Source organism: Aspergillus ruber, assembly GCF_000600275.1.
Source record: "Aspergillus ruber CBS 135680 unplaced genomic scaffold scaffold00036, whole genome shotgun sequence".
Lineage (NCBI taxonomy): Eukaryota > Fungi > Ascomycota > Eurotiomycetes > Eurotiales > Aspergillaceae > Aspergillus > Aspergillus ruber.
The window spans coordinates 95,595-123,568 of NW_024467332.1; the positions used below are offsets into that span (position 1 = coordinate 95,595).

At 49.1% G+C, this 27,974-nt stretch overlaps 11 protein-coding genes across 11 annotated transcripts; 3 read left to right on the forward strand and 8 right to left on the reverse strand.

Annotated features, from left to right (window-relative positions):
- The first annotated feature begins 47 nt into the window (after positions 1-47).
- On the forward strand, positions 48-447 carry EURHEDRAFT_416546 (uncharacterized protein). Its single transcript, XM_040782987.1, has one exon. It carries the CDS (start codon positions 86-88, stop codon positions 368-370), a length of 285 nt encoding a protein of 94 aa, XP_040634991.1. The 5' UTR covers positions 48-85; the 3' UTR covers positions 371-447.
- Positions 448-481: 34 nt separating this feature from the next.
- On the reverse strand, positions 482-2,066 carry EURHEDRAFT_518479 (fructosyltransferase; the record flags this gene model as incomplete). The annotated part of the gene is made up of 2 exons (XM_040786683.1): positions 482-1,842; positions 1,892-2,066. The coding sequence occupies 2 exons, from the start codon at positions 2,064-2,066 to the stop codon at positions 482-484; spliced, it is 1,536 nt and encodes a 511-aa protein (XP_040634992.1).
- A 2,164-nt stretch (positions 2,067-4,230) lies between these two features.
- Positions 4,231-5,550, reverse strand: EURHEDRAFT_416547 (dihydrodipicolinate synthase family protein). Its single transcript, XM_040782988.1, has one exon. It carries the CDS (start codon positions 5,444-5,446, stop codon positions 4,463-4,465), a length of 984 nt encoding a protein of 327 aa, XP_040634993.1. The 5' UTR covers positions 5,447-5,550; the 3' UTR covers positions 4,231-4,462.
- Positions 5,551-10,031: 4,481 nt separating this feature from the next.
- Positions 10,032-11,660, reverse strand: EURHEDRAFT_465177 (MFS transporter; the record flags this gene model as incomplete). The annotated part of the gene is made up of 1 exon (XM_040785004.1): positions 10,032-11,660. The coding sequence occupies one exon, from the start codon at positions 11,658-11,660 to the stop codon at positions 10,032-10,034; it is 1,629 nt and encodes a 542-aa protein (XP_040634994.1).
- Positions 11,661-15,716: 4,056 nt separating this feature from the next.
- EURHEDRAFT_422487 (A4/G1 family peptidase) lies at positions 15,717-16,346 on the reverse strand (the record flags this gene model as incomplete). Its single annotated transcript, XM_040783356.1, has 1 exon — positions 15,717-16,346. A coding segment is annotated over one exon (630 nt), but the record flags the coding sequence as incomplete, so codon positions are not given.
- Positions 16,347-17,497: 1,151 nt separating this feature from the next.
- On the reverse strand, positions 17,498-19,862 carry EURHEDRAFT_381168 (putative DNA helicase; the record flags this gene model as incomplete). Its single annotated transcript, XM_040779381.1, has 4 exons — positions 17,498-17,582; positions 17,645-17,705; positions 17,779-19,265; positions 19,315-19,862. The coding sequence occupies 4 exons, from the start codon at positions 19,860-19,862 to the stop codon at positions 17,498-17,500; spliced, it is 2,181 nt and encodes a 726-aa protein (XP_040634996.1).
- A 455-nt stretch (positions 19,863-20,317) lies between these two features.
- Positions 20,318-23,482, reverse strand: EURHEDRAFT_526359 (endonuclease III domain-containing protein; the record flags this gene model as incomplete). The annotated part of the gene is made up of 3 exons (XM_040786986.1): positions 20,318-21,968; positions 22,015-22,253; positions 22,312-23,482. The coding sequence occupies 3 exons, from the start codon at positions 23,480-23,482 to the stop codon at positions 20,379-20,381; spliced, it is 3,000 nt and encodes a 999-aa protein (XP_040634997.1). The 3' UTR covers positions 20,318-20,378.
- A 106-nt stretch (positions 23,483-23,588) lies between these two features.
- On the forward strand, positions 23,589-24,388 carry pex4 (putative ubiquitin conjugating enzyme (UbcJ)). The gene is made up of 2 exons (XM_040778088.1): positions 23,589-23,851; positions 23,931-24,388. The coding sequence occupies exons 1-2, from the start codon at positions 23,695-23,697 to the stop codon at positions 24,254-24,256; spliced, it is 483 nt and encodes a 160-aa protein (XP_040634998.1). The 5' UTR covers positions 23,589-23,694; the 3' UTR covers positions 24,257-24,388.
- A 132-nt stretch (positions 24,389-24,520) lies between these two features.
- Positions 24,521-25,648, reverse strand: EURHEDRAFT_381172 (putative GPI anchored cell wall protein (Dan4); the record flags this gene model as incomplete). Its single annotated transcript, XM_040779382.1, has 1 exon — positions 24,521-25,648. The coding sequence occupies one exon, from the start codon at positions 25,646-25,648 to the stop codon at positions 24,521-24,523; it is 1,128 nt and encodes a 375-aa protein (XP_040634999.1).
- A 971-nt stretch (positions 25,649-26,619) lies between these two features.
- Positions 26,620-27,568, reverse strand: EURHEDRAFT_416558 (YbhB/YbcL family Raf kinase inhibitor-like protein). The gene has a single exon (XM_040782989.1). The coding sequence runs from the start codon at positions 27,355-27,357 to the stop codon at positions 26,752-26,754; it is 606 nt and encodes a 201-aa protein (XP_040635000.1). The 5' UTR covers positions 27,358-27,568; the 3' UTR covers positions 26,620-26,751.
- EURHEDRAFT_416559 (uncharacterized protein) lies at positions 27,305-27,950 on the forward strand. Its single transcript, XM_040782990.1, has 3 exons — positions 27,305-27,362; positions 27,421-27,809; positions 27,912-27,950. The coding sequence occupies exon 2, from the start codon at positions 27,471-27,473 to the stop codon at positions 27,705-27,707; it is 237 nt and encodes a 78-aa protein (XP_040635001.1). The 5' UTR covers positions 27,305-27,362; positions 27,421-27,470; the 3' UTR covers positions 27,708-27,809; positions 27,912-27,950.
- The last annotated feature ends 24 nt before the right edge of the window (positions 27,951-27,974 follow it).

A 27,974-nucleotide genomic window follows, 5' to 3' on the forward strand; every position in this document is an offset into this window, starting at 1 on the left:
GTTTGAGAGTCTCCTGTGTAACGAATTCGAGTTATTCATGTTTACCCTTGAACCAACGGGCTTGGCTCGTCATCAGTACAACATAATGATAACGGCTGGTTTTAATCCTGCTCATGAATGGTTCTTACTAGAGGACAGAACTATAACGCTTACTTCGTACCATGATCGATATCTACTGCCGAGTCCGGTTCTGCTCAATGTTCACGCTGCGATATCGAATATCCCTGAAGCCACTGGTCGCGGGACACTGGTATCTAAGACCATCGATGAGTATAGAAATAACGGCGGTCTTGAAGGAGATGACACAACGGACGTTGCACGCCTTTTATCGGTCAGTGGTCTTGTGTTATTGACGGCTGCTATGGATTGAAAGAACGGAATCAGTAGATCAAGACCATGTCAGACAAGTACAGAATGGTATAAATTGCTATATAATCACCTAACACATGCATAAATCATAACCATATTCCTTACTCATACTTCACAAACTCCATCCACTCTTCAACCCCCAAACCCCAACATCAACCGTGACATCCTCACCAAGCCCCGTAGCCGCAAAAGTCACCGTGTCTAATGGTTCCTTAGGGAAGAAACTCATCGTTCCGCTCTGCTTGCCATCCTCAAGGAAGGCCTCAAACACAGAACGGTCAATAACACCCGAGAAAATGAATTGGCCGGATTCAGACACGGAGATTTCAGTATCGAATCGGCCGGTGAAGTTGCCGTTGTCTGCCTTTGTGAAGAGATGCGTGCCGGCTCTGTTGATCCAGAAAGATCCCGTGTTCAGTTCGACGGCGCCGTCAAGGTATTCGCCGGAGGTGGAAGAGGTGAAATTGAAGGTGAGTTCACCAGTTGCATCGGTAGGTGGGAGGTTGCTGATGGCCACATCAAAGTAAACAGTGTTGGACTCGACGCTGGAGAAGTCGACGGAGATGTCACCCTCTCTGAAGGTCTTGTCTTCGAGCTGGTCACCTTTGACGGACGAAAGACCTTCGAATGGAGTCTGGGTCACCTTCCAAGCATCGTCGACCTTGATTAGGGTGTGTTCCCGAGGCAAGGTGGCAGCGCTTCTCCAACCCTCACGAGCACTGGGTACCTCCTCAGTGTAGTCCCAGTTACTAGCCCAGCCAATGGAAACAGGGTTGCTACCTTCAGGGAGACCATCGAACCACTGAGCAGCGTAATTGTCCTTGGCAAAGTCAATGAGAGTGTAGTCCTCGGTTTCAGAATTGAAGTGAGTTCCGTTGAAATCTCCGACGACGTAGTAGGTACCAGAGCCACCCAACGGGGCGCCAGGATTGACGGAGATAAACAGCACGTATTTTGTGGTCTCCTCGTCGACGTTGAATTTGATGAGGTTTGGACATTCAAACTGGTCACCGGGAAGTCCCTGCTGGGTAAAGTTGGACGTCGCTGTCCAATCCTTAAGGTCAGGCGACGTAAAGACACCAATCTTCAGGTCTTCAGCCCAAGCAACGACCATGGCCCATTTCTGGGATCCGGCATGCCAAAAGACCTTGGGATCCCGGAATTGGGTGGTATGGCTGTCGATGACGGGGTTGTTGGCGTATTTGGTGAAGGTGTATCCGCCATCAGTGGAATAAGCGATATGTTGCGTCTCCTTGGCGGAAGAGTGGGCAGTGTAAATAGCGACTATACCGTCGTCTTGGTCTGGGAAAAAGCCAGATGTGTTCTCGCTATCGATAATAGCCGACCCCGAGAAGATAAACGTGTCTGCATTGTCGGGCTCGAGGGCCGGTGGGTGGTTGGTCCAGTGGTACAAGTCCGGGCTAGTTGCATGTCCCCAATGCTGGTTTCCGGCTACTGGCTCGTCGGGGTTGTCTGCTTGAGTCAGTTGTGGTCGGTATTGAAAGGTTCAGATTTTACTTGCATTGATAATAATAGTGGTAGGTGCTCCGCTTTGCATCATAAAACAATCCATTCGGATCATTCATGAATCCTTCAGGCGGCGAGAATTGAACCTGCGGCCGAAGGGGCCCAGAGTAGTTTGCGGCTGCCTGGGCAGTGGCCGCCAGGAGAGGTAAAGCAAAGAGTCCAAGATGCATTGTACTTTGAAGAATGAGAACAGTCTGGGTTCAACTCATCGGTTCCGGGTTCAGAACGAGAGGTATTTATGTGACTACCTCTCCATGTGCGGCATTTTGACAACCAGTCTTCGCCAATGCCATGCCAACACCACAACCGACAATGGCACGGCAAAGCGTACTGCCCCATAGCAGCAGCTTAGCGTCAAAGTATCCGACTGCGACTTATGGGCTACATACGGTATTACTCGACGGTGGAAGGAAAAGCATCAACGCAGAAGCTTCTTGGCTGAATCATTCTGCGTCCTGTACAGAGTTTCCCCATAACTCGAACCCTATTGAGATCAGCAGCAATTGTCCCACCTCCACAATTCAGGCAGATAGCCGGGGACAGGCCCAAGCGTCAGTCGGCCCGATGCGACGAATCGAGGATGGATGCCGTGCCAATTCTCCGAATTCTCCGGGTTTTCTCCATACCCCAGATGTATCTGCTTACCGGCCGTACGAGCCTTCCCTTTCATGAAATGTACGCGGAATCTCATTCCCGGGCAAAAACAGACATCAATCTTCCCCACCTCGAATGCGAGATCATTCGATCCAAGTTTGCATGGATTATTTCTGGCTCTCGAAATGCCGAAAAAGCAATATCTTCCTCGTGAAGTAAAATGAACTAAACCCCCGGGGTTTCGCCGGGACCCCACAGCTATTTCGCTAGAAACTGCATGTTGTCTCTGCCCTCTGCAAATACATGGATACGTCTAGGATATTAGGCTCCATGTGGTCAAACTTGTGGGGAGCACTAACTTCAATAAAGGCAAATTTGTCGAAAGAGTGCCTTCTGTACGGACAAGGGTCTTGCGAAGGCTGGGGTACTGAAGAAATGCTTCCAGTACAAATGCGGGGTGTCAACAATAGCTACTTTCAACTCGCATCATGGCCTAGTGGTAGACATGTGCTGTGCTATGACTCTTATGCTGTAGGAATTCGTCGCTTCAAAAGCAATTTGTATGAATTTGAAGCAGTGCAAAAGACAGTACAATGGGGATATGGAGAAGCGCGTGGGGAAAATACTATTCCCGAAAGGGAAACTTCGCGGAGAGCAGGACAGACAGCCTCAGGCCACCATCCAACTTCATCCTCCACACTTTCTGCCGTCCAATCCACTCCCGCACTCAAAGGTACGTTGGTTTTCTATGAATTTAGCGCTAGGATTTCACTGAGCTGACTGCTTAGCAAGACTTGATAGTGTTTGGTTTACCATTTATTGTTGTCTCCTGGCTTACGGCAAGTACGCCAATACACCGCTAACATAATCGGAAATTGTCCTTCCCACACACGCGCCCAGCTCTTAGTATACTCATTATACTCCATTAAGCCAGATTGCCGAGGCCTCATTAGTGGAGATTATCATGTCCAACATGTAAAGGACGTCACAGTCACAGCTTGTCCCACTCCAGTGCGGCATTATATCTCACATCTTCGGGTTGATACGGACCGGATGAGAAGGACTCTTTATTCTATACCCACCGGTCCGAGCCTTGTATATCTCTTTCCGATGCTTGCTTACGACCTCGGCTCCCTATACATCGGTTCACGGTGACGGGAAGTGGACTAGATTCATGCACACCAGACTCCGTTCATACGCTGCAGGTGACCGACGTGCAGCCCATGCCGATATTTCATAAAGAACGGTTTTTTGCTATAGAACTCACGTTGGTGTTCCCGTTGACCCGTCATCTCAGCCGTCCGATCCCGTAGAACCCCGAGGTCCTGGCGGTGTACTGTGTAGGGTTATTCATAGTATGATCCATATTGACTACACAGAGCTCTCAGGATCAGATTACGACCCGTCACAGCAGCCGTTACCCCAGCCCCGGATCGTTGTCGGGTTAGTCTCGGGGAAATACCATATCAAAGAAGCTCGGAGTCTTCCCGACACCAGAGCTTCTCGCTGCTTGCTGTTGGCTAGTGTGAACATAACCCTCCATTGGATATTATGCTTAGAGGTAATGCCGTATGATGAGGTTTTCTCTTGGCTTGCTCGTTGAAATGCGTCGTTTTGGTCGTTGACCCGTGTTCATGCATGGCAGGGAAGCTGCCTGACCTGTGCGGTGATATACGAATACAGGTCAATCTAAAAGGCTCCGTATCAAGGTATCGAAGCTCTTGGCGATTTGTGTATTGCCTGGGATGAGAAAAGTGCTTTCCAGCACTGGTCGAGTAACCAGGTGAATACCCCGTCCTCTGGACTGAGGGTCGTCGGTTCTTTGACGTTGAGTTCTATACACCGTAATGGCATTGTCTGAAAGGTTACTTTGTTCTGAATTTGTGCTTTCCCAAATGATTTAGTAATCGCTGACAGCTATCGTGACATGCAGTCTAGACTAACCTCCCATAACCCTATAAACTGCTTGAACTTATAGGCTTTGCTCGACCTCCAGCAAACCCCCCATCCCCTCTCTAACCGACCTCTTCACTCCTTCACCAGCCTCCCCGTACGGCGTCCGCGGCTTCAATTTCTTTTCCGCTCCTTCAATTCCTGCCAACGGCGCCGTGAAAACCGCAGCCGCATACTTTGTCGACGAAATACCGCTCTTGACCGGGCTTTCCGCCAGGGCTGCTTTTCTTTGGAGTTCAATCGCTTGATCAATTTTCCCAGTCGTGTAAAGGTCATATACTTTAGACGCGGTCCTGGGGAATGCATTTGCGAATGCCGCGATACAGCCCGCAGAACCCACGCTCAACCCTCCAATGAGGAAATCAGACTGGCCACCATACACAGCAAACTCCTCCTTAGGGAACGTAGCAGCAAGACGGGTAATCTTCCCCACAGAAGCACAGGTCAACTTAACACCAACGACGTTCGAAACCCCATCGGCCCTGCTCTCCTTCGATTCCCGTACAATAGCAGTGATCGTCTCGGAATCAAGATCAACCCCGTTGCACACCCCCGGGAAGTTATACACAACTACCGGCAACGGAGAGTCCCGTGCAACATCCGCAAAAAACCTCTTCACGACACTCATATCAGTCGCCTTTCCGAAATACGCTGGTGGCAGGACAAGCGCATAATCCGCCCCTGCCTCCTTCGCATCCCGCACAAGCTCTAGGACCTGCTTCGTCGAGTGCGCGCCCACACCGGCCATAAGCGGGAAGTCAGGACCAACAGATTGCCGTGCTGTCGAGATAACTTGAGATCGCTCTTCCCGGGTCAACAGGAAGGCTTCGGAGTTTGTCCCGAGGATGACCAGACCTGCTAGCCCGGTGGTTGACAGGTAGGTGAAGTATTTGGATTGTGAGGCGAGGTCTATCTCATCAGTTGATGGGTCAAAGAAGGTAACTGCTGGACACCAGACGCCGGCTTTGGGGACGTGGGATTTGTTTGTAGAGATTGAGCCCATTGTGGTTGGATGTGTCTGTATTTTTATTGTTGGATCGGATCTGGTTGTGAGGATTTTGAAGTGCGTAGGATTCGAATAAGATGCGACTGCGGAATTCGAATCGTTGCTCAAATCCATCTTGCAGATAACACGCTCTTATATATATACAAACCTGGGGTAGATAGCGAAGTACGATACTGCGGGGAATGGAAAAGAATCCGAATCGGAAGCATCACCGAGTCGGATGAGCGTACCGAAAAGGCACAATACTTGCAATTAATGATCTTGACTTGTGTTATTAAATAAATAAATCTCCGAAGCGCGATATGTGCATAGGATTTAGTTTCCCTTTGCTTAGTTGGTAAAGTTAAGCGATCACCTCTCCGGGGTTGTGTAGATAGGTGCGGATGCTCAGCCGGATCCAAAGTCAATTCTAGAGGTAGAGGACATTCTGGAAAATAAGATTAAAAGATATATTCATATAGTTGATGATATATTGCAGGATATACTACAAGGGATTTGTCGTACAACATATTTTCAGTGTACTCTCGTCATAAAGACCAGCATAAAGTCTACTATCTGTACCCAATCTCCAGCCTCAAGCAAAAGTTTAAGAAGCACTGAATAATGTCAGAACGCATATTTCCAAATAATGTGTTCTCTTTGTCCTCGCTAAGTATGCATGTCATGGAATCCAGGATTATACAAGGTGCCTGCAGAATTTAATGTCCATCATTACTGTCTCTGTCTTTGTTGGACTCAGCTTTCATCATCATCCCTGTGGTCATTTGCAGTATGTACTACATTTGAAAGCGTTTCCTGGCTGGCAAGAGGGGGGGGAGGGGGTAGTGATGGGGTTTGATGTCCTAAATACCGTCTCCATTCCAGATATCACGGTGTCTTCAACTATGAGTTCCATATCACCACCCCTCCCCATAGGCCAAACATGGTCATCGGGAAGGGGCAGAACGTATTCAACCTTTTTTTTCTTGCATGGAGAGGCATCCAAATGAATCGCTGTTTGGAAGTCACAGCATCCTGGGTCTCGGATGCTTTCAACCCTCCGCTGCGACTATCCAGAGTCGATTGATGCTCAACTCGATGATAGCATTGAACCTCGAAGGCAGGAAAAAGAGAATAACAGGGCCTGCTAGTGCTCGTGAACTAAGACATAATTCAATCAAGTGTTAAGAGAAAAGATGTCCAGATCGTCCAGCTACGCGGGTTTGTAGCCCTCTGCGCGGATGTACTCCACTTCTTCCGGAGTCGATTTATATTCAACTCGACAATGGAGTTGGCTTGAGAAATCTTTTAATAGAACAGAGGATTTCTCTGTGACATGATCGACTGCGTTGACACTGCGCGGGTAGCTAGCTCCGAAAAATGATCTATCGCTGAGACAGCCGAGACATGTTCAGTACGGAATGGTTTAGTAGGCTTAGTTCTTTTCACATCAAGGAAATGTTTCCAAAAGTGCCGTTTCCCCAAGCTTCTACATTCTCTTTGACTCACTTACCAGTAAGACTGGACCATTATATAACTAGGACTATCTCAGTCGTTGCTACGCCACGCACTAACATACATCCCAGTCGCGATATAGCTGTGTGCTTCCTACCATTCAGTTTTCACAACTATTGGCGAGTAGTCAGATCCTTCAGGGAAGATACAACTAATAGGTTCTTTTCGAGTGGATATTTATGGAGCGAGGAAGCTACTGATGTCATCTTCGCATGATTTAGGAAGATGGTTGAGGGAAAGAATGAAAGAAGGATCATGTGTGAATGAAATGATTTAATAGAGCTAGCACATGGCCACTACAAGACCTCCCTTTCTTTCATATTCATTGAACTCATAGGCCATCTCATAGCAAAGCATCCTAGATCTCAGATATCTTCCTTCTGCTGGCTATTGCAGTAACGCAGTTTGTTTCTGGCCGGGGATGACTGCAATTAGGGTCGTAAATGGTAAAAGACGAGAAGTCATATGCATATACAATGTAGAAAATCCATTGCATATCCTGACTCGAAAACTTTGCGCTATGAAAAAGGATGAGGGCAGAGTCGAAGAAATAGAGAAAGGAAAAAAAATACATACCTCTCTGCTTTCCAGGTAAAGATACTGTAGAATCAGCAAGGTGAGTTGATTGACCTCCCCGTTCAGAATTTAGTCATGGTAGTCTCCACCTGGTCCAAATCGGTTCAACTCGCATGCTAACTGTATGGCGTGGTTTGTTGGAAATGGAAATTGATGGCCTTCAAGAGAATAGATGCTTAGCCTACTGATAAAGGCTTAAGACTGCCGCTGTCTGGGGCCTACTGGTGAAGATGGGGTGGTGTGTAATAAGTAATTGTTGATTCCTGGGCTCGCGGTTTGAGGTTGTACTTTGAAGGTACTAGAACAGCCGATTGTTGAACGTAATAAGGCTTGTGTAAATTGTCAAAAAGAAAATATAAGGGAAGCTCTGGTGCCTGCAATTCCAACCTTACTTCTGTAGTATCTGCTTACAGCAGCTGAATGCAGGGCTCGAATGGTATATCATGAAGGAACACCCAAGGTCTCAGGACAAGATAATGCTATGAAACACTATAACAGGCTTTCTGTATTTAGCTATCTATAACCCCATTATCTAAAGGTATCATCAACAGGAACATTCGCCATCTGCTGCATAAGAACATCAATCCGCTTTTTAGCATCCTCCAAAAGCCAAAAATGGTACATCTTCGTCTTCCAAATGACAGTGTCTTTCCCTTCAAGCCCACCCATCACATGAAAGGACGAGGATAGAGATACATCTTTGTTTCTCAAGCCTTTCCAACCTAGTAATGATCGCCGCAGCTATAACCAGGGCTTTGCGGCGGAGTAAACCCTCACCCTGAGGCTCGAGACAATGTTCCCCCATGAATATGAGAGGCAGTCGATCTCTGATATCCCTAAAATCTACGGCAGGGGCTCCAGGATTGGTTATTCCTCCCCAGACAAAAAGGCATCTGTGAAACTTTCCGCAAAAACAACATCTTCGTCAAAGTCCCTATCAAAATGTTAGCCAATGTCTTCGATATCTTAGTCGGTTACCACATACAGTGCTGGTAGCCAGTCAGTTAGAGCACTAACGTCATAATCAATACACTCAGTGCTTGTTCTTTGGGGTATGCACTAAAGGACCCAAATCATGTCATAGGCAAGCGTATAGGCTGCCTGGCGGTTTTTGCGTGGATTGTCCTCATGCTTCCTTATTTCTTCGTAGACGCTTTGTTGATGTTTAGAGTACGCATCTCCGGGTTTGAGTCATAGAGGATATTCCTTGATAGAAATCGTGGGCTTAAAGAAACATGACTCTGGCTTGAGGTCTTCGTAGAGCCCGTTCTCTGTCAGCTGGGTCATTATAATTGATTCTGGGGCTCTTTTGTATTTCCGTGCCCAAGAATGCAGATGGGAAACATCCGATCAAGTTACAGATACTATTCAGAGGGAAGCTGCTGGAATGGTATACGATAATCTTCCTCGTATCTGTGCCATTCTAGACTTTCCGTTTGGGGCATGGCGTAGACTATCTGTCTTCGTGGATGCGACCAAATTCCAGGGGAATAAACCAGTGGAGAAAACAATCAGCTTAGAAAGACCGAAATGCTAGTGCCTATGCTCTCAGGCTTGGTTGACCTTTGCATAATCACCAAACTACTCTGCATGGTGCTTGGAGGATAAGATACTGCGATACCCAAGATCTCCACAGCGTATACCCATAGCACCCGGTTGTACGATAGGCATCAAGATAGAAGGATATCAAACCCACCACCACCGCATAGCTCGCACCAATTTACTTCGTCAGCCATATGCACAACATCATTGGCAAACTTGTACCCACAATCATCGCCTAGACTCCTCTTTCGCATCCGAAGTGGATGCGAAATCAAGGCACATGGAGTACTCCGTACACCGTATATACGGGGAACCCACATAACGACAACTCCCGGCATGTATTATCGGAGTCGGTATCGAACTTGTTTCGGGATGCCGTATGAATACAAGCCGACTTCCGTAAATTCCGTGCCGTACAAACTGGTGTCAGGCTGTGGCGACATATGGCGATATCTCACGTGGCAAATAAATCACATGATTTATGTGAAGTGTCGGAATCACAGCTTAGTCAGGGTCGAAAGTACGTATCGAGCGTATATGGTTGAGGTCTCTGATTCTTGCAAAAGTGTGCTATCTAGGATCCTATACAAGACCGTTGACTACCTTATAGGATATACTAAGCGATTGTGCGGTTTCAGAAGCAGTAATGGCAGAGTAAATAAGCTGCTTGCGCCATATGATATCAGCGAGGCATCAATCAGGCATCAGTTGGTATTGTTCGGTAAGGAACCTCTATATTCCGACAGAAGGGTTTTTTTCTAGTGAATTTACCGGGTTCTTGTACTATATTGAAACTAGATATGAAGAAAAGCGTGTTCATGACTTGGTTTGATTCGTAACCATCTCCTGTACACATGCAAAGCAAAACACCCTGTCAAAGGGTGTCGATATATCTATATATACATGCAGTGCTCAATAACAAATAGATATCTATATGCAACAATTAAAAAAAAACAAAACAAAAAACAAATTAGTCCACACCCATAGCCCGAGTCGTCGAGCTGGCAAGCTTAGACCGGGCGCGGATCTGCGGCCCGAACTTGAACAGGACGAATGGGAGGAAGGTAAGGACGGTAGCGACGAGCGCCAGGATCAACCCGGCGTACTGGCTACCGACGTTGTGGAAGAATTGCGAGGCGAAGAGCGGGGACACAGCGCCCAGGGTGTTACGCATGAGACCCTGGCCCGCGATGGCGGAGGATGAGTTCTCGCCGTAGCAGTCCGAGGTGAAGGAGTAGCAGGACTCGAAGATGAAAAAGATACCGATGGTGATGAGGGCAAGGGAGATGATGGGACCGGCCCAGACGAGGTAGCCGTACTGGGTGAAGGAGTAGATGAAGAGACCGATCGGGAGCCAGATGGCGCCGAAGAGGGCACCGTAGAGACGGGCTTCGGGTTGCACGCGGCCGTTGTTGGCAATGCGGACCTGGTTGTACTTGCGGATCTGGAAGAAGTTCATGCCGAATCCAATCGTGGTACCGATGCAGAGTGAGATGTAGGGGAGACCGGCGGCACCCTCGCCCCAGCCGTGCTTCTCCTGGAAGGTGATGGGAATGACGGAAAGGAAGAGGAAGGTCAGGAACCAGGCGAAGGCGATCCAGAGACCGAAGAAGAACACGACGGGCTCAGTGAAGAGCATCTTGATGGCCTTGACAGACGAGTTGTGGAGCATTTCCTTGACACCGGGGGCCTCGAGCTCGGTGCGGGTGATGTAGCGGTCGTCACCGGTGGCCTTGCGAAGGGCCTTGGCACGCTTGTTCAGGGCGACGGAGCCACGGGTCTCACGGAAGAAGACGATGATGGCGATACCGAGAGGGATGTTGGCAAGACCCTGGATACCCTCAACCCAGCGCCAGCCGAGGGCCTGGTCGATGAATCCGGCGTAAATGGGGGCACCCACGGTACCAAGAATAGCGATGTAGGAGAACGAGGCCATGGGGATAGCACGGTGGTCTGGCGTGTACATGTCACCGAAAGTACCACCAACCAGGATGGTACCGATACAACCGAAGAGACCCAGCAGGGCGCGGCAGACGAGAATGGTAGCGATGTTCTTGCCCAGCGAGAGACCAATGAACATGAGAGCGAAGCAAACGTATCCACCGACATAAACGATCTTACGACCGACCAATTCACAGAAGGGTGCCAGAAACATGGGAGCGAGGGCACACGTGAAGTTGAAGCAGAACAGACCAAGCTGGCCCAGTTCTTCCGAGACACCGAATTCCTCACACATTCTCGAGATTCCGGAACTGTAGGCCGTTGTTGCGAGACCGATGAAGAGGGTCATGAGACAGAGTAGCGAACTCAAAAAGGCCTTCTTCTTGCCACTCCAGTTGAAGGGGTTTTCGGGATCGCCGTGCCGGAAATCGAGGATGACAACTTGTCTGCCATTGTGGTTTGTTGTTTCGGTAAAGGTCAAGGGCATGTCGACGTCGACTTGTTGCAGCGAACCGTATTCAGGGAAAGACTCATCGTCGTTGACCTCTTGGGAGTACTTCCCACCGACGAGACGTCCAAACTGGGGTTTCTCTTGTGACGAAGAACTTGTCGAAGCGTTCTCAGTATGAGAAGGCTCGTTGGACCTATCTTTGACCATCTTGACTAACTGAAAAAAGTATGCAGGGGTATCAAGCAAAGAGGTAAAGAGAAAAGATGGGGAGACAGTCTGGAGCAGCAGTACAATTCCGGGGGAAATCGTAGATTATAAGTAACCTCCATCTTTTCGGCATTCCGTGGCGTCACAGAAGCCCATGAAATTCGCGCTCCATGGAACTCACATCCACAAACACCCGAAGCCCGTACAAGGTACCAAATCGGGAAGGGACCGTGGGTCTGGAAACATACTGGAAAAGGATTGGTAAACCTCGGGGAAACACCGTATGACAGTCGGGCCGGTGATTGGGCCTCGTGACCGTTCTCCGCGTTTCTTTCTCCATGTTTTCTTTTTTAGCCCAACAACTTGCGACGTCTGTCTAACCTGGAGTGCCCCGGACGGAGGAGGAGGGAATTCTGATTGCTGGTTGACGCTGACCGTTCATCGCAATTGACCAGAATGACGAGAAAAATAGGGATTCTTGCCTGGTACAGCATCCGGTGAGAAAGCGACAAGAATGCTGAGCGCAGTGCCATGACATCGGGTGGATCTCGGAGGATCTATTCGGGATGACACCGAGCCGGTGTTGAGTTTCCCCTTTAATCATCGTGCCGTGGTGCGAGTAAACTAGGTTAAGTTTTAAGATTTTTCGCAGGTACGAGTAAAATTCTACGAGTATCGTGATCTGGTTCCTGGGCCTGGGTAGCAAGATCAGAATATGAACATAGCGATGAACGCATTTTTTCCGTTTCAAAAAATCACTTGAGACCGTTATTTCTGTACTCCGAAGTAAGACAGAAGCGGTGGTGTACTTGTAGGACCAACCCGAACGGCATCCCGATCGGGAAATGCTCATCCGACGCCGACCCGACTCGGGCAAGGACGAGCACCAACGGGAGCCTCTACGGTCACGGTAGTGCTCCGTACACTATACAGGATCCGGAATGGGAACCAGACAATCCTTACAATAAAGTTCATGCCAGCGTATCCGGATACTCAGAGACTTTTGTTGGCCGGCTAAACTACGGAGATCGGCAAGCGTTTAGAGCCATTCGGGCCAATTGGAGAGTCTTCGGGCCGACCTCGGGGTTTCTTGTACAATCAGAATCGGTACGGCTTGCGGAGAAAGAATCGGTCTCTCCATCGGTGGGGCCCTTTTGTATCCCGATGGTGGAATTGGTTATATCCACGAGCTACCGCGGTCTTGTTCGCTTGGTCTACTTGGCTTAGTTAAGTCTATTTGCACGCCAACTCGTCGCACTCAGCAAATGGTACATATTATGAAACGAATATGCATAAGAATCGACATTGGGGTTATGACTATGCTCCGACTACACGGCCAAGTTAACTGCGCTTATGCACTCCATACACGTTGATTGAACGCTTGGAGAACGGAGTAGTCTACTCCATACGGAGGCTTCCCCATTCTCCAGATCTTATGTACGTGGCCGAATGGGATGTTGTATGTCGTCGTTGAAAGTCCTTATACAAGGTATGTCGTCCGTTAGATCTCTACATCACATTCTGCAGTGATCATGCCTTGCCATTATGGGAGATGAGTTATATTCCTCGTCGCAGAAATGCACACTGACATCATGCTCGTATGCTTTGCGCGATGGCAGCACCTACAGGATATCGGGCACTGACAAGGCTACTTACTTTAAAACGGTGCGTCTTTAATCGTGGCATGACTCGTCCTTGTCAGAGGTTCTGAGACGATCGCTACTCCGTACAATACAACGTCAGCCACGTGAGGCTCACCACGTGATGGCATCTCCAGATTGCTGTCACCTGCCATGTCTGGCAACATTCACAGACCGGAAATCAACCTGATATTGGAAGGATCCCGTCCTCCGTATATCTCGGCGTACTTGCCGACCGAGCCGACAGCTTTTACGATACATCCGGCCCGGTTATGATGACACACTCCCGATATATACTAGAGTGCTCCATGTTAAGGTCCAGAACACCCTGAGTGTCACGAGGACAGAAGGAAAAAAAAAAAAAAAAAAAAAAAGACCCCCACATGCACTTCTAAGAAGCAATATGCAGTTAAGACACTTTTCTTTGGTTCTTCGGGGCAGTAATCCGTATGCTCCGTTGCTCTCAACTGTGGTAGTCATACCGAACTGGCGAACTGCTCAATGCCGGGATCCGGTAAGCAGCATACCGTTCATCCAATTTGCAGAGAAGTAATGGCCAGAAAGCGGCCAAGACGGAGTGTGAAAGTCGTAGTCATGTGGAGTACGAAGTGTTGTGTACAGAGTACTCCGTAGATCCAGATAATGAGTGGCAATGAGCGATTTATGAATGCTGAATAATTATGCAATATGATTATGCATAGCGTTGTAGTTCTCTAGCTCGTTTGAGGTGAATGCAGACAAGTATTGGCTAGTACTCGGTCTTTCCAGAAACGGAGGAATTCTACTTGTATATCCTCAAACTCACCTGAACCGATTCACTATTCAGATTTATCTTACGTAGCTACTAGGCTAAGCAATACATCCCTCAAATTCCCGCCAAGACAGACAGCTCTCAAAGCTCTTCGACGACTTACAATCTAATCTCTTGCTGAACCAAGCTCTAGATCATGGTATTACCATGGGGCTCTTCCAACAGCCTGCACTGTCAAACAGAAGTTGGAAAATCACATTGGCAGCCATACATCGAGACACTACCGTTTAGGACACAAGTGGTCCCCTCTGCGTGTCGTGAGAGATAGCATAACTGACGATGCTACATGGAGAAACTCAAAGTCTCACTGATTAATCCGTTGCTATAGTCGTCACATTTCTCTCCCATGAGGATCTTTGTTTCGATGGCCAATCATGACATGATACAGGCACATGAGACAACAAGTCGTCTCCGCAAAAAATACCATAATTCGAAACTACAAGAGGCATATATGTGGTTGAGCGATGAGATACACGCAATAAAAGAGCTAACCTGTGATTGTTGTCGTGACGCGGAACATGACGTTCTCAGAGGACATGCATACAAATTAGCAATATCAGGCAAAAAGGAACACCGAATGAGCCACGAATATACCTGATGGGGCAACACTTTAGGCTCTGTGACATACATAGTATTGAAATGACGCTCGTTGTCAGAATACTTATGGCAATCACAATCATTACGAAACTCGCAGAATGATAAACAACGCAGTAGCGCTGCAGTTTGTGTGGTGAAGATATCAAGCAGCTATACGGTATCAACTTCAAGCACAGAAATACCTTGAATCCAAGCGGCGACCACAGTCAAGAAACTAACGACGGTCATGATGTCCCATCACAGGCAAATGGACTATCATCTAATTAGGAGGCCTCATGACGCGCTATTCAAAAGGACACCTCAAGTTCTATGAACATAAATAAGAATTCTATCAACACGGCCACAGTGCCGGGACTGCGTCTCGCCGGACTCTAGAAGCATGAGGAAGGGCGTTAAGTAAACCCTCGATCAGCAACCAAACGGGTAAAGGACTCGTACCATAAAAACCAGCGCACTCTGTACTGACTTTTACAGTTTGCCGAGGAACTACCGCAACTGAGGTGCGACACTATGACGATCTGGGGAGCTCATAAACTCAGAGTCTGATCATTGGAATGACAACTCACACATCTCGTCGGTAGGTATGTGAGCGAAACAGAATACATGTTGGATGTATGAACCACCTCTGTTCTGATATAGGACCAACCAGACTTATCAACTGGTTCTGTCTTGGGCCCTTCGCTGTGGATAACTACGACTAGCGAAGAGGTCATTGCGGAAAACTACACCTCGATAAAGATAACTTTGACGAATCTGAAGTTCAGTAGTACTGAAAATTTCCCTTGTGATGATGATATCGAGGGACTTAAGCAAGCCCAATAGGCTATGAAATACCAATGCCGGGACTGCACGGAACGCCAAGACAAACATCAATTGCCATTACCAGTCAAATCATTATTGAACTCGGCTCCTAGCAGGAGGCGATTGCTCTATATTGACAATTTTTCTATTATCATTATTAAGGTATCTAAATTGTGTCATAAACCATGCAATCATATCAAATCAAGTATGCTTGACCTTGAACCGCGAGTCATTCACAACATCCACCTCACTAACCTGCTCGCCATCAATGACCATAATATACGGTGTCGCCCCCGACACTCCCACACTCTTTCCCTTCTTCGTCTCCGCCTTGCTCTCCTCAAACGTAATTTCTCCAAAGTCTACCAGGGGCACGGGCGACCCGTTCGACAAGAAATCCTCGACAATCCACTCTGCGTTCTTGCCGCTGAGCGTGGACGACGGTTTCGATGCTTCGAGAGTCTTTGTGACTTTCTGCCCGGTGCTCTTGTTCTCGACAATGCAGATACCTGAGGTCTTGGAGGTCGCGTTGACGGTTGTCTCCACGACGTCGCCGGCTTGCAGCTCGAAGTCCGGCCATGTCACCGATGCCTCGGGATACCACTGGTACCATGCGGTATAGTGCGGGGAACCGTCGAGAATGCCCACGTTAACGCCTGTCTGCAGGATGGCGTCGGAGACGGTGGCACCGTCGATACCGACCCAGACGGAGGCGGATTGGTACGAGTCCAGCCCATCGGCGGAGACCTTGGGGATAGTGATTGTGGTGGAGACGTGGGTGAATGCGTCGCCCGAAGGGGGCTGGGTGAGGACGGTGCCGGACCAGTTGTTGCTGTAGGCGGTTGATTGGGAGGAGGTGTGGGAGGTTGATTCGGTGTTGTTGTGGGTGTCAGAGGGGGAGGAGTCTTTTAGGCTGGGAGCAGCGATTTTGATGACGGGAAAGGCTGTGGCCTGTGCTGCCACAAGGAGGGCGGCAAGTTTCAATGATTCGAAGAGCTTCATTGTAGATGGCCTTAGGATAAAGAAATGAGATCGGGATCGAAAGCAAGGAGATTTTTGGGATTCAATGGTCTTGACAATCACTCAAGAAAGAGGAAACCTTCCTTTCATATATGCTCAGTCTACTCCGTACTGCTACTGTGGCCACGGATACCGACGGCGGCAGACCTCGCAAGCTCGCACTGGGCTTACTGGACAAAATTGCTCATGGGTATGGCCATAGCCCGCATGCTAAGGAAAACTATTGAAAGCCAATCTGCCGAGATACTCAAAGGTAATAACGAGATCCACCAACAATGGTTTAGTATGAGGTGATCAACTGACGTTTTAGCTTCGGTTTGGCATGAGTTTGTACGGAAGTCTTGTGCAGTGTGGTTTACATCGTGTGTTTGTCGCAAACCATGTCTGATTGCTACGCCCGGTTCAAACGCCAGCGCCTACTATGTATATGCGCCCATGTATGCGTGCCCATGTACTCTGTATATGCACCCCAGATATACTACGGTCTTCAGGGATCGTGCAGAACCCCCTGTACACTTTCCGCAATCCCGGGTTCACATTCTCCATAAGTGGAATAGTTCCTGCCGATCTCAATCCGAAAAAGGTTGAAGCCAACCACGCTAAACCTTGGCAGTTGACGATCATCCGATTTCGGCAGGTTGACTGCTCTGCTGTGTACCCTGGAGTAGAAAGCACTCGCTTGAATTCCTGCTTTGATGTTAGTCTGGTCGGGTTGAATTTTCACACTATCGGGATATAATCGGGTTGCTGTCAGAGTTCATGGGATAGTGAATTAATCTCTGATGACGGAGTTCTCCGCAGGATTGCTGTGTTTGAATTTGCATTGCGTTTGAGCACGGTGATTGGGTATATGGCTCGGCTCATAGAGTATCTACCCCGTGCCACACGGTCAATGCAAACCAATAGAACTACACTATTCAAGGCGACGTAACCCCCAACTACGTGCTCTGCACGGAGTGCAGGGTTTATCACAACAGTTCACCTGCATCTGGATAACGTAGATCGGCGTGTTCCTCCAGGAATGCCATCCAGCGCTTCAGGAAACTACTTCCTCTGTTCATGACAACCATGTCAATAATATCCAATAAATAGGCGTTTGTCGGGGTTCAGCTCACCTGTTGATAGTCTCCGAGTCACCGCATATGCACAGATGACGCCTAGGACGGGTCATGGCCACTATTGAATTCATCAGCTCTCTGTACTCCGCCATGTCGGGTATACTCTGTGAGAATTAATATCCGGTCCATACCATTCAATCTCCGCTTCTCCCCCAAGAATCCCACCTCATGCTCATCGTTACTTCGCACCAAACTAACCACGACGGCCTCCTTCTCTCGACCCTGGAACCCGTCTACACTTCCCAATTCCAGACCGGGATATTTTTCCCGCAGCATCTGCGATAATACCGCTAGTTGGCCATTGTACGGCGTGATGACCGCGATATCTTCGGGACGGACGCCTGCATCCACAAGGTTGGCCACGTGCTTGGTGACGACCATAGCTTCCATCTCGTTACTTTTGCTCTCGCCTAATAGAGCTTCCTTCTTGCCCATGTCGTCGTCTTCAGTTTTCTCGGGGAAATCCCCGCCCTGTGTGTCCCAGAATACAATGGGTTCTTTGGTGTCGTCGGTCTCTTCGATTTCATACGGCAAATCTTTCAGTAGTCGGGCTTTGACGGCTTCGCCTGCCATAAGCTTCGACTCGTAGAGTTCGTCAGATGGGAAGCGCATAATCCTTTCGTGCATCCGATACTGCGTAGTGAGCATTTTCTTGATGCCTGGGCCGTGGAGCGACAATAGTCGATCAAACATAGTTCGTTCTAATGAGATACTTTTGGCAATTTCCTTCTCTTCTGGGCTGAGATCGACATGATTATTGCCATTCTTTTGAGATTTCGAATCCTTCGACTTCTGCACGGTTGATTTCACCGTAGGAGGCAGCTGAAGATGATCCCCCGCAAGGACCACTTTCGAGGCGGATAGGAGCGGGATCCAGCACTGAGCCTCAAGGGCCTGGCTAGCTTCGTCAATAATCACCACATCGAATTTTGAATTCCTCAGCTGGTGGCCCCCAGCTCCGTGCAGAGTGGAAAGGACCACGCTACTGCCGCGAACTAGGTTATCCACGCATTTGGATTCGCGTTCTCGAAATTCGCGCCTTAGTTCTTTCAGGTCATCATAGATTGCTCTCCTTTCCCGTCCAGTCCGCGTCTTACGGATACTGGCTTGCTTGTCGTTGATTTCAGCACGAACGTCCTTGACAATACCAGCTGCCTCGGATGTGTGGGTTAACACTTCGAGAGAATGCTCTAGGACAGACGGCAGCAGACGGGCTGGATGTCCTATCCGCACAACAGGGACTTTCTTCGGTGCTAGTCTCTCGACAATATTGTCCACTGAGATGTTTGACGGTCCACAGACCAAAACTCGCTGATTCCTTTGCACCATCTGCAGGATCAACTCAATCAAAGTATGTGTCTTTCCTGTCCCTGGCGGACCGTGAATGAGAACAACATCCTTGGACGCGAGTGCGAATCGAATGGCTTCCTTCTGCGAGTCATTCAGAGTTGGATCGGTGAATTCCACAGCACCGACACCTTCATAGTCGACCTGCAGCGGCGTCGTATACCCAAACGCAACGCGCATGAAATGCGAATGCTCGTTCTCTGTCATCTTGGCCATTTTCTCCATCGTCTGGTTCATCCGTCGAAACGTCACATCGTTGGCCAATTTGATCCTACACAATCAGTACACAACCCAAACTCAGTCCCAGGTAAACCACATACAGCCATAACTTCTTCCCCCACAACTCCTCAATCGCCTCGTCATCCTCCCTCGACCGCGATCCCGTATTCCCACCTCTCTGCCCGAATGCAATCCAAACTGCCCTTTCCCCAACTCTCGTCACCACGCCTTCGAGTCCTTTCGCACCATTGTCCTTTGACTTATCCTTCTCCTTCTCTTTCCCAGTTCTTTTCGCACCAGACCCGATATCATTCACTCTCACTACATCCCCAACGCGTATCCCATGCGCACCCAACCCCGCCTCCCCATTACCTTTCTCATCCTTATCCTTCCCCTTTGTTGCAGTTGCAGTCGCCGGATCCGCCCCAAACTCACCAACTACTCGTCCCCCAAGCCCCGTCTTCGTCTGGCTTAGTATCAGCCCCGTTAACGCGTAACCGGTTGCTTGTAGCGTTCTTCTTGTTGACGGAGAGACAGATGCGGCTGTGCTGGCGAGTGAGGAGGAGGAGATTTCGGCTTGGTGTTCGGTGTGTAGGAGGGAGAGTTGGGTGTTGGCGAAGAGAGAGATTGGTATGTGTGCGGGGGGCATGGTGCCTTTTTTGGGAGGTCGGTTCGGTTGGTTTGGTTTGGCGGATTTCGACATTATCTGTATCGCATCGGAATGTGTAAGGAGCCGGAGTATAGTTTATGGTAGTATAAACAATCTCAATTGAATTCAAAAATTGAGTGATAGTGGTGGGATGGAGACCGGTGACTTCATTGTTTGCTTGGTTTGCATACTCCGTATCAACAGAGATATGATCAACAGTGTCCTCAGTTGTTTGAAAACGAATTTTGAAAGGGGTAAAAATAGTAGAGTATTGATATAATGAAAATAGAAAATATAAAATACAATAACTAATAGCTAATAGGAAAGGAAGGTTCAGAGCTCTACTTTTAATGTGAACGCGCCAATATATATATACCAGCCCTACCCGTATTTCAACATACACCAAGCCTCGCCATACTGTTGCATCCTCGTTGAACCATATTCCTTTATGTCATCCTGATATTATTAATACATTCTAGCAGAAGTAAATCATAAATTAAACCACTGATACTACGTTCACAACTCGCGGTAAAGGAAAGTATCCTCCTCGTAAACCCTCGAATCATCAGCCTCCTTCCTCCCCAACACAACCGCCTTCGCCTCCTCCTCAAAACCAGGATCATCTGCGAGAAATACCCAGAAATCGCGTAAACCCTTCAAATCCGCGAAACTGAGCAGTAACTTTCGCAGGTATCGATTTCGAGATGATATCATCCTGGTTCGCGAGAAGGTATCTGCGCCTCCGACGTCGATGACTGAGATTGATAGTTTTGGGAGGTCGAAATGTTCGCGGATGAACCGGTGGAGCACGGACCAGGAAATAAAGGCGGTTTCTTCGATTTTCTGGGCGTTGAGACGGTAGGGCATGCGGTGGTGGTAGGGAAATTTGAATGCAAGACGTCGGATTTGCATGAAAGTGGGTGTGGGGATGTTATGTGTGATGCGGAGCATGTCTTCGGGATCCTCTTCGACAAAGGCGAAGACGTTCTTCGAGTAGAAGATGTGGTGGGCCATGTTGTAGAATTCGCGGCTGACGAGGAAGTACGGTAGGGGTGTGCTGAAGCAGGAACAGGTCGTGGAGAATGCGCACTGGCGTGAGAAGCAGAAACACATCGCCTGCGAGGGCGAGCACGTCCCGCAGCACATCATAGGACGGACATCATGGGCTCGCAGATATCGACGGTTCTGAAAAGTCACCACGCTCTCGAGACATCGAAAGCCCTCTGATAACGAGTTCCCTGCGCGGGGCGAGTATGGATCTGAACGGTTGGTCAAGAGGAACTCGAGGACCAGCAACTGCATTTCCTTGGGAAGACGCACGAACGGGAACGACGGAGGATCCAGCCTCCCCGTCATCTTCCAGCAGAACTGCCTGACTTTGACTTGTAACTCATCATCGGGAGAGGGATTGAAGTGAACCCCACAACTTAATAACTCAGGGAAGCCCTGCATATGGTCGAGCAATTTATCTGCAACTTCGGGCATCCGCACCTTGCACTTCAAACTGAACGCGTCGAGAGCAGGCATCTTCCCTTTAACCTGCCCGCAAAACGCTGCCCACGTATTCCACGCCGTACCATGCATTCCACCACGCATCTTGAGAAACCGTCCATCTCCAGGCCTTAGCTCGATATGCAAACTCCGTAACCGGCTAAACGCCCACCCCAGCGACATCTGGAAGTAGTCCAAATCCGACCTGTAAGCCAGAAGCATGGCGAAACTATTCTTGAGAAAGATCCGCGCCGCCTCCTTATGCATCTGTCGAGATACCCTGAACAACGCCATTGGAAAATTGGGATGTGTGCAGAATCTAGTAGTCGTAGCCGCAGTGTAGTAGCCACCCTGACGAGAAACGCGGAGATCCTCTCGCTCCAGCTCACAGAAGTTGTTTCTGCTCGGGTAGTTTCTTGGCCAGCCTGTATCGATACGGGTCGTGCAGGGCCGAGCCAGGCCTGATAAGAGGTAGATGCGAGTTCGAATGTGTGCTGGTAGGTCGAAGAAGGTGAGGCGGCTGTTGCTTGGGGTGTAGTCAGGGCTGGGTTCCATTCGATCTTTCGTAGGTGATAAAGGTTCGTCTTCGATTTCGTCGATGTCCATTTCGTCTTCCTTTGCAGAGTTAGCAGCGGAGACAATAACAGTGTTGGAGACATACGCGTAGTGGCTGCTCTGCCTTTGCGCGTTTGGGTGGCATTGCAGAGTGGTTAGATGGAGTAGGATAGATTGTAGAGTGCTCAGCGTAGATAGAGATTGTCAAGAGGTAGATGTGTGTTATAAAATAGATGCCATTGAGGCCATGAGGCCACAAAAGATGATTGTGTGGAAGCTCAACCCACTCAAAGGTCCCGTGATATTCACTACCCTTTGGGGCTCTGTATACACCTACGGTCACCACTACCACGACCGTTACCATCGCTAAATGCCAACTATTTACCTCTAACCTCACTCTTACAGAGCTTCGTCCCAGCCAAATCACACTCTCCACATTTACGCCCAACAGGCAAACAAATGGTCTGCCCCAATCCAACCAACAACTTGTTAATCTCATGCCATTTATCCCGTGGCAGCCACGACTCTAGCGCAGCCCTCGTTTCTTCAGGGTTTTTGGTCTTATGCCATCCCCACAGGTTCGTTATACGATGGACATGCACGTCAACGCCTATACCGTCGTGTTTTCCCCATGCGGCGCTCATGCAGAGATAGGCCATTTTGGGACCTACGCCGGGAAGGGACATTAGTTCTGGGGCGGTGGAGGGGATGTCGGAGTTGAATTTATCGTGGAGGATTTGGGCTGTGGCTTTGATGTATTTGGTTTTGTTGTTGTGGAAGCCGACGGTGCGGATGAGTTCGTTAAGGCGTTGTGGGCTGACGGCTAGGATGTTTTGGAGGGTTAGCGTGCTGGCCTGATTTTCTTCACCGTCCTCTTTCTTGACGTCCTCTTCCTTAGCTCCATCCTCGATGTCGTCCTTTTTCTTGATGACCTCTTTCTTAATGTCATCCTCCGTCTTTACCCCGTCCTCGATGTCCTCCTCCTTTTTAACAGCGCTATCCTCCTCAACAGCTCCCAGCTCAGTATGCAGTCTCCCCATCGCAACAGCAGTAACAGTGTCCTTCGTCTGCGACGACAACATCAACGCAATCAGAATATGAAACCGCTGATCCTTCACCGACGACGCCCGCCAATACAATTCCGCGCATCCCATCGTATCCACCGGCGCGGTTGGATTCATCGCCCGCATTTTCTTCACGGTATTGTAGATTGTTTCCCAGTCAGAGGGCGGTTGGACTGTTGTGGCTCCATCGGTCTTGATTTTTCGCGCTGGGGTTCGGCGGGTTCGTTTCGTTGGTGCTCCGTTCGGAGTCTGTCTCGCGCGTGCTGGTACAGATGGTGCAGCAGGGACAGGGGCGGCTTTTCGCCGTTTCGCGGGCGGCTCGAGAACATCCTCGATGTCAACAGTGTTCACCGACGAAAGCGACGAGACGTCTTCATCTTTGATTTCGCGCGGGTTGTCGTACGCGAAGCGCTGGAGGTTCAGATCCGGATTTGTGGAACCGCGCGTGCGACGGGGGGACAGCGCTTGTAGGCGTTTTGTCGTTTCTTGTGATGTTCGTGAGGTGCGCATTTTTCTGTAGAAGTACTCTGTGCTCGCATGGAGTTGACTTCGTGGACAACCATCACATGGTGATCACACCCGTAACAATCTCCACGAACACCCGACCCACGCCTCGGGAGAATTCACCGCCCCAGCCCCATAGTGATACAACCTCATCAACATAAACAACTACAATATACTACATACCATTTGTACGGTACATAAACTCGAATATCAAGAAAATGGCCTCTCCCTCAACAACACAACGCCTCCTCCGCGAATTCAAAGACTACACTAAATCCCCTAACGAAGCTCTCCTGCACCTCGGCCCAATCGACGAAGATGATCTGCTACACTGGGAGGCTGTGTTAAAGGGTGTCAAGGGGACGCCGTACGAGGGTATTCCCCCCTTTTAATAATAATAAAAAAAAAAAAAAAAAAATGCAAACGCAATTTGGATACAAGCTGACAAGTGCAGGCGGTCTCTGGTCCCTAAACATAACCATCCCCCCGAACTACCCCCTCACGCCTCCCACAATCCGTTTCCGCACACGCATCTCCCACCCCAATATCTCGTTTACAACAGGCGAGATTTGTCTCACGCTATTGACCACGGAGCACTGGAGCCCGGTGTATACGCTGTCGACGACATTGACGGCGATTCAGCAGTTGTTGACGGACCCGAGGCCCGAGAGTCCGTTGAATGTGGATGTGGCGGCGTTGTTGAGGGATGGGGATTACGTGGGGTGGGAGAGTGTGGTTAGGTTTTGGACGGAGGAGGAGAGGTGGGTTGGGGAGAGTTAGTCGCGTGTTGGATGGAGTATCGTTTATGGATTGTGTGTACATGTGTGGATCATACCCTGTTGGACTGTTTATATTGGAGGATAATACAACTATTTATATCATACTGCTGGAGGATAATAAATCAAATTTATATGCTGGAATCTAAAGAAAGACTGTCGGACGCCGGACATGCTAGGTTTTTAGAGAACGAATGCAACGCCATGCAATGCGATGTAATAACTCAACTTTCGCGAAACAACAAGAAAAGAAATGCAGAATGAACAACTACAGCGCCATGGCAACAACAGCAGCACCGGCAATGATAGCCAAGAACTCACGCTTCAGATTCGTGGTAGTAGCACCCGACGTATCGGTCTGCAGACCTGGCTTCGCAGAAGAAGTCGTCGACGCAGTGGGATGCACGACAGTGAACATGGTCACAGTGCTGCGCTCACCGTTCGCCATGGTCGTGGTGCTCTGGTACGTAGAAGTATAAGGAGTGGTGTTTTGGGTGGTAGTCTCGGTAGACGAGGAAGAAGTAGTGCTGGTGGTGCTGGTGGTGCTCGAGCTGGTCTCGGTAGATGTAGTAGACGAAGCAGAAGTGGAAGAAGGCGAAGCAGAAGTAGACATGGTAGTAGACGGGTTGGTCGAGGTGCTAGATCCAGCAGTAGACGAAGTAGTAGACGAGGCCGTAGTCGACGCAGGCGTGGACGACTCGGTCTCCAATGCACTGCTGCTGCTGCTGCTGCTGCTGGCAGAACTGCTGTCGGTAGTGCTGGAGTCGGCAGTGCTAGATTCGGCAGTGCTACTCTCGGCAGTACTACTCCCGGCGGTGCTACTCTCGGCGGTGCTACTCTCGGCAGTGCTACTCTCGGTAGTACTTTCAGCACTGGAGCTACCAGTAGACCCCGCCGAGGAACTAGCCTGGTCTGAAGTAGATGCCGCAGTCGAGCTCGATTGATCCGTGGAAGAGGCCTCCGTAGACGAAGCCTGGTCGGAAGAAGGCAACAACGAAGAAATGTCTGAAGGAGAAGCTGTCACCGACGTGGACTCAGAAGAAGATTCCTCGGACTCAGTCGCAGAAGCAGAAGCAGAAGCAGGGGTGGTTGCAATGGCAGTTGCATCAGTGGCAGTGGTGGTGGTATTACCTCCGACGTCTTGTCTCTTGACGAGGTCCAACAAGCGCTTGCCCAGGGATTCGTCGTCGTGCTGGAGAGCGCTCACGGCATCGGTATCAGAGGGAAAGATCCCATCGCGGAAGCGAGCAGAGAGACGGTGAAGGGCGTTGTGGATGGGATTGAGGTTGTGCTCGTTGTGGGAGTTCAGGAGGTCATCGCGGTGTTGATGTTCGGTGGGGGAGGCCGCGATGGAGGATGCCAGGAGGGAGAGAAGAACGAAGCTCAGTCGAGTCATTTCCCTCTTTTACTCGGTACTTGAATCCAGATAGATGAGGGGAAAGGAATTGAGGCCGGTTTACGGTCAATTGAAGTTGAGGCTAGTGGGATATACAGATGTGATGCGATGCAGGACGCAATGGCAGTGGTAGTGAATAAGCAGTGCAGCCTGTCAGATGGAAAAAAAAATAGAATAGAATAAAAGCCAACACTACCACATCCAGAGAATAAATAAGGAGAGTGAAAAAAAAAAAAAAAAAGAGAGAGAGAGAGAAAAAACCTTGTTGGAATCCTGGTTGGCGCTGGACTATTTTTTCCCGGTTTAGCCAGCGATAATACTACGCAATAGTCCACAATAGTCCATTCCACTGCGGATTATCAGTGGCGATGACAGCTCATTTTCGACTCCATTCTTATACGTATCGCTATACGTATAAGTACAATTAATGTTGGTCTTTACCACGAATCATTGCGGTTACAGTTGCAGCTTTACAGGGGTTACACCGATCTTGGCCCAACGTACATACATGGAGAGCCTCTACAGAGTTTTACATATTCCTCGGTATCAATTTCGTACCAATTAATATTCCATGATCTCCTTTGGAAACGACAAATGCGACCGACATATCCGGTTAAGCTCTCCAGATCGGGATTAGCAGATCCTGCGAGGAGCTAGTCTAGTTCAGGCAAGGTTCGTTGAGAATTGTTCTATTGGTGGGTGAGACACATGGCGGAGAATCTACGGCCATCTCCGTGGAGAGACTGCCTCTTTTTGGTGGAAGTACGGGTACGGAGTAGAAAAGAATCAGTATGTACGGAGTACCAAGCACAACATATTCTCTGTACAGACGACGGTTCTATAAGTACATCTAGCGGCTCAATCCGTCTCGTATTGACCTGGTCCATGGCTCGCACAACTGGCAGTGCTGAAAATAACCTTGTCTTACAGATCTATTTATGGAGACTGGAATCCAGCCGAGACAGTGGTCATGAAGTCACCACACATGAAATGCATCCCATGGATCCCTAGATCTCGACCAGGTATCATAACAATACATCAGAGACAGCAAAAACGAAGAACCAAGCGATTAACAATGAGACCCATATCAATTCTCAACACAATCACTGCCGCTCCACCAACCCAATCCACGTCCCCCATCCAATCACCTTGCCCTCAATCGCATGCGAGATCTCACCCAGCGTCACAGGTGCCTCCAACTTCCCCGTATCGATCCGCTCGTTCAACGCAATGACTTCGAAGAAATACCGATGCGGTCCATGGCCAGGCATGGGTTTCGGTGGCAGGTAAACTCCTCCCCCGCGAGACACACCATACTTGAAACCCCCAGACGCCGTATATGGCTCCGTCCCATACTGGAAATCCTCATCCCCCAATCCAGTAAACACGCGCGGGATTCCATAGTACAGACCGTGGACGATGGGACGCGAGAGCGGAGCATCAGGGTCCTCGCTAACGAGCAGGTACTCTTTCACGTAGGGCGAGGGACTTCTCCATTCGAGACTCGGAAAGCGGCCGGATCCGTCTGCGGTGTAGTTGCTGCTCATCCACGCTCCAGACCGGCCCAGTTCGGGGCTAACCACGGTAAAGGTTGGGTCAGGATAGAGCGAGAACGCCGGGCCTCTGATGAAGAGTTTGTTGTACTCGCTGTCACCGTGAACTAGGATGGCCAAGAGGGCCCAGGCCAAGGCATTCAGGAGGGAAATCATTGTTTGTACGATACTCGATGCTCAATGGATAGTGATATCGACTATCGATTAACGTAAAAGCAGTTTATCGATGAGGATATCGATACAGAAATAAAACGTCGACTGTCTTGAAGATGACAGGAGATGACAGGAAAGGTTTGTTTCTCGCATCATGGGGTTTTATGGCAGTTCTGGCGGGTATAATAGGTGCTGGTACAGATTCGGAAGGTGTGATGTTGTCCAGGAAGGAGCGACAACAACAGCAACCGGCAAACGAGGAAATAGGAAAGAGTAACACTTATTTTGCGAGTGAAACTACGAGGGAAAGCGAAAGGAGATGCGAACAGACGACGATCATAGTTGTTCCATAGTGACGCCTAACTGCTGTCGCTTGATTCCTACCACTCCCCTAAGCGAGAAAACCTCCAACCTATATACCATCTCGTATATTCTCTTTTTCCATCACATTTAAGGTAAACGCTAAACAGTCCAGAGTCTTTTTTTTTTTTTTTTTTTTTTTTTTTTTTTTTTTTTTTTTTTTTTTTTTTTTTTTTTTTTTTTAACCTTCGACCAAGGAAAGAAATATGCCGAGCTGTCCCCCAACCTGAGAACGCACAAGACATGTTCCTCAATCTTAC

Bases quoted from the DNA above. Each gene is read 5' to 3' on its own strand.
- EURHEDRAFT_416546 (XM_040782987.1), top strand. From the start codon at position 86: ATGATAACGGCTGGTTTTAATCCTGCTCATGAATGGTTCTTACTAGAG.
- EURHEDRAFT_416547 (XM_040782988.1), bottom strand. From the start codon at position 5,446: ATGGGCTCAATCTCTACAAACAAATCCCACGTCCCCAAAGCCGGCGTC.
- pex4 (XM_040778088.1), top strand. From the start codon at position 23,695: ATGGCCTCTCCCTCAACAACACAACGCCTCCTCCGCGAATTCAAAGAC. The intron at 23,852-23,930 runs GTATTCCCCCCT...TGACAAGTGCAG, and splicing joins CAAGGGGACGCCGTACGAGG to GCGGTCTCTGGTCCCTAAAC.
- EURHEDRAFT_416558 (XM_040782989.1), bottom strand. From the start codon at position 27,357: ATGATTTCCCTCCTGAATGCCTTGGCCTGGGCCCTCTTGGCCATCCTA.
- EURHEDRAFT_416559 (XM_040782990.1), top strand. From the start codon at position 27,471: ATGACAGGAGATGACAGGAAAGGTTTGTTTCTCGCATCATGGGGTTTT.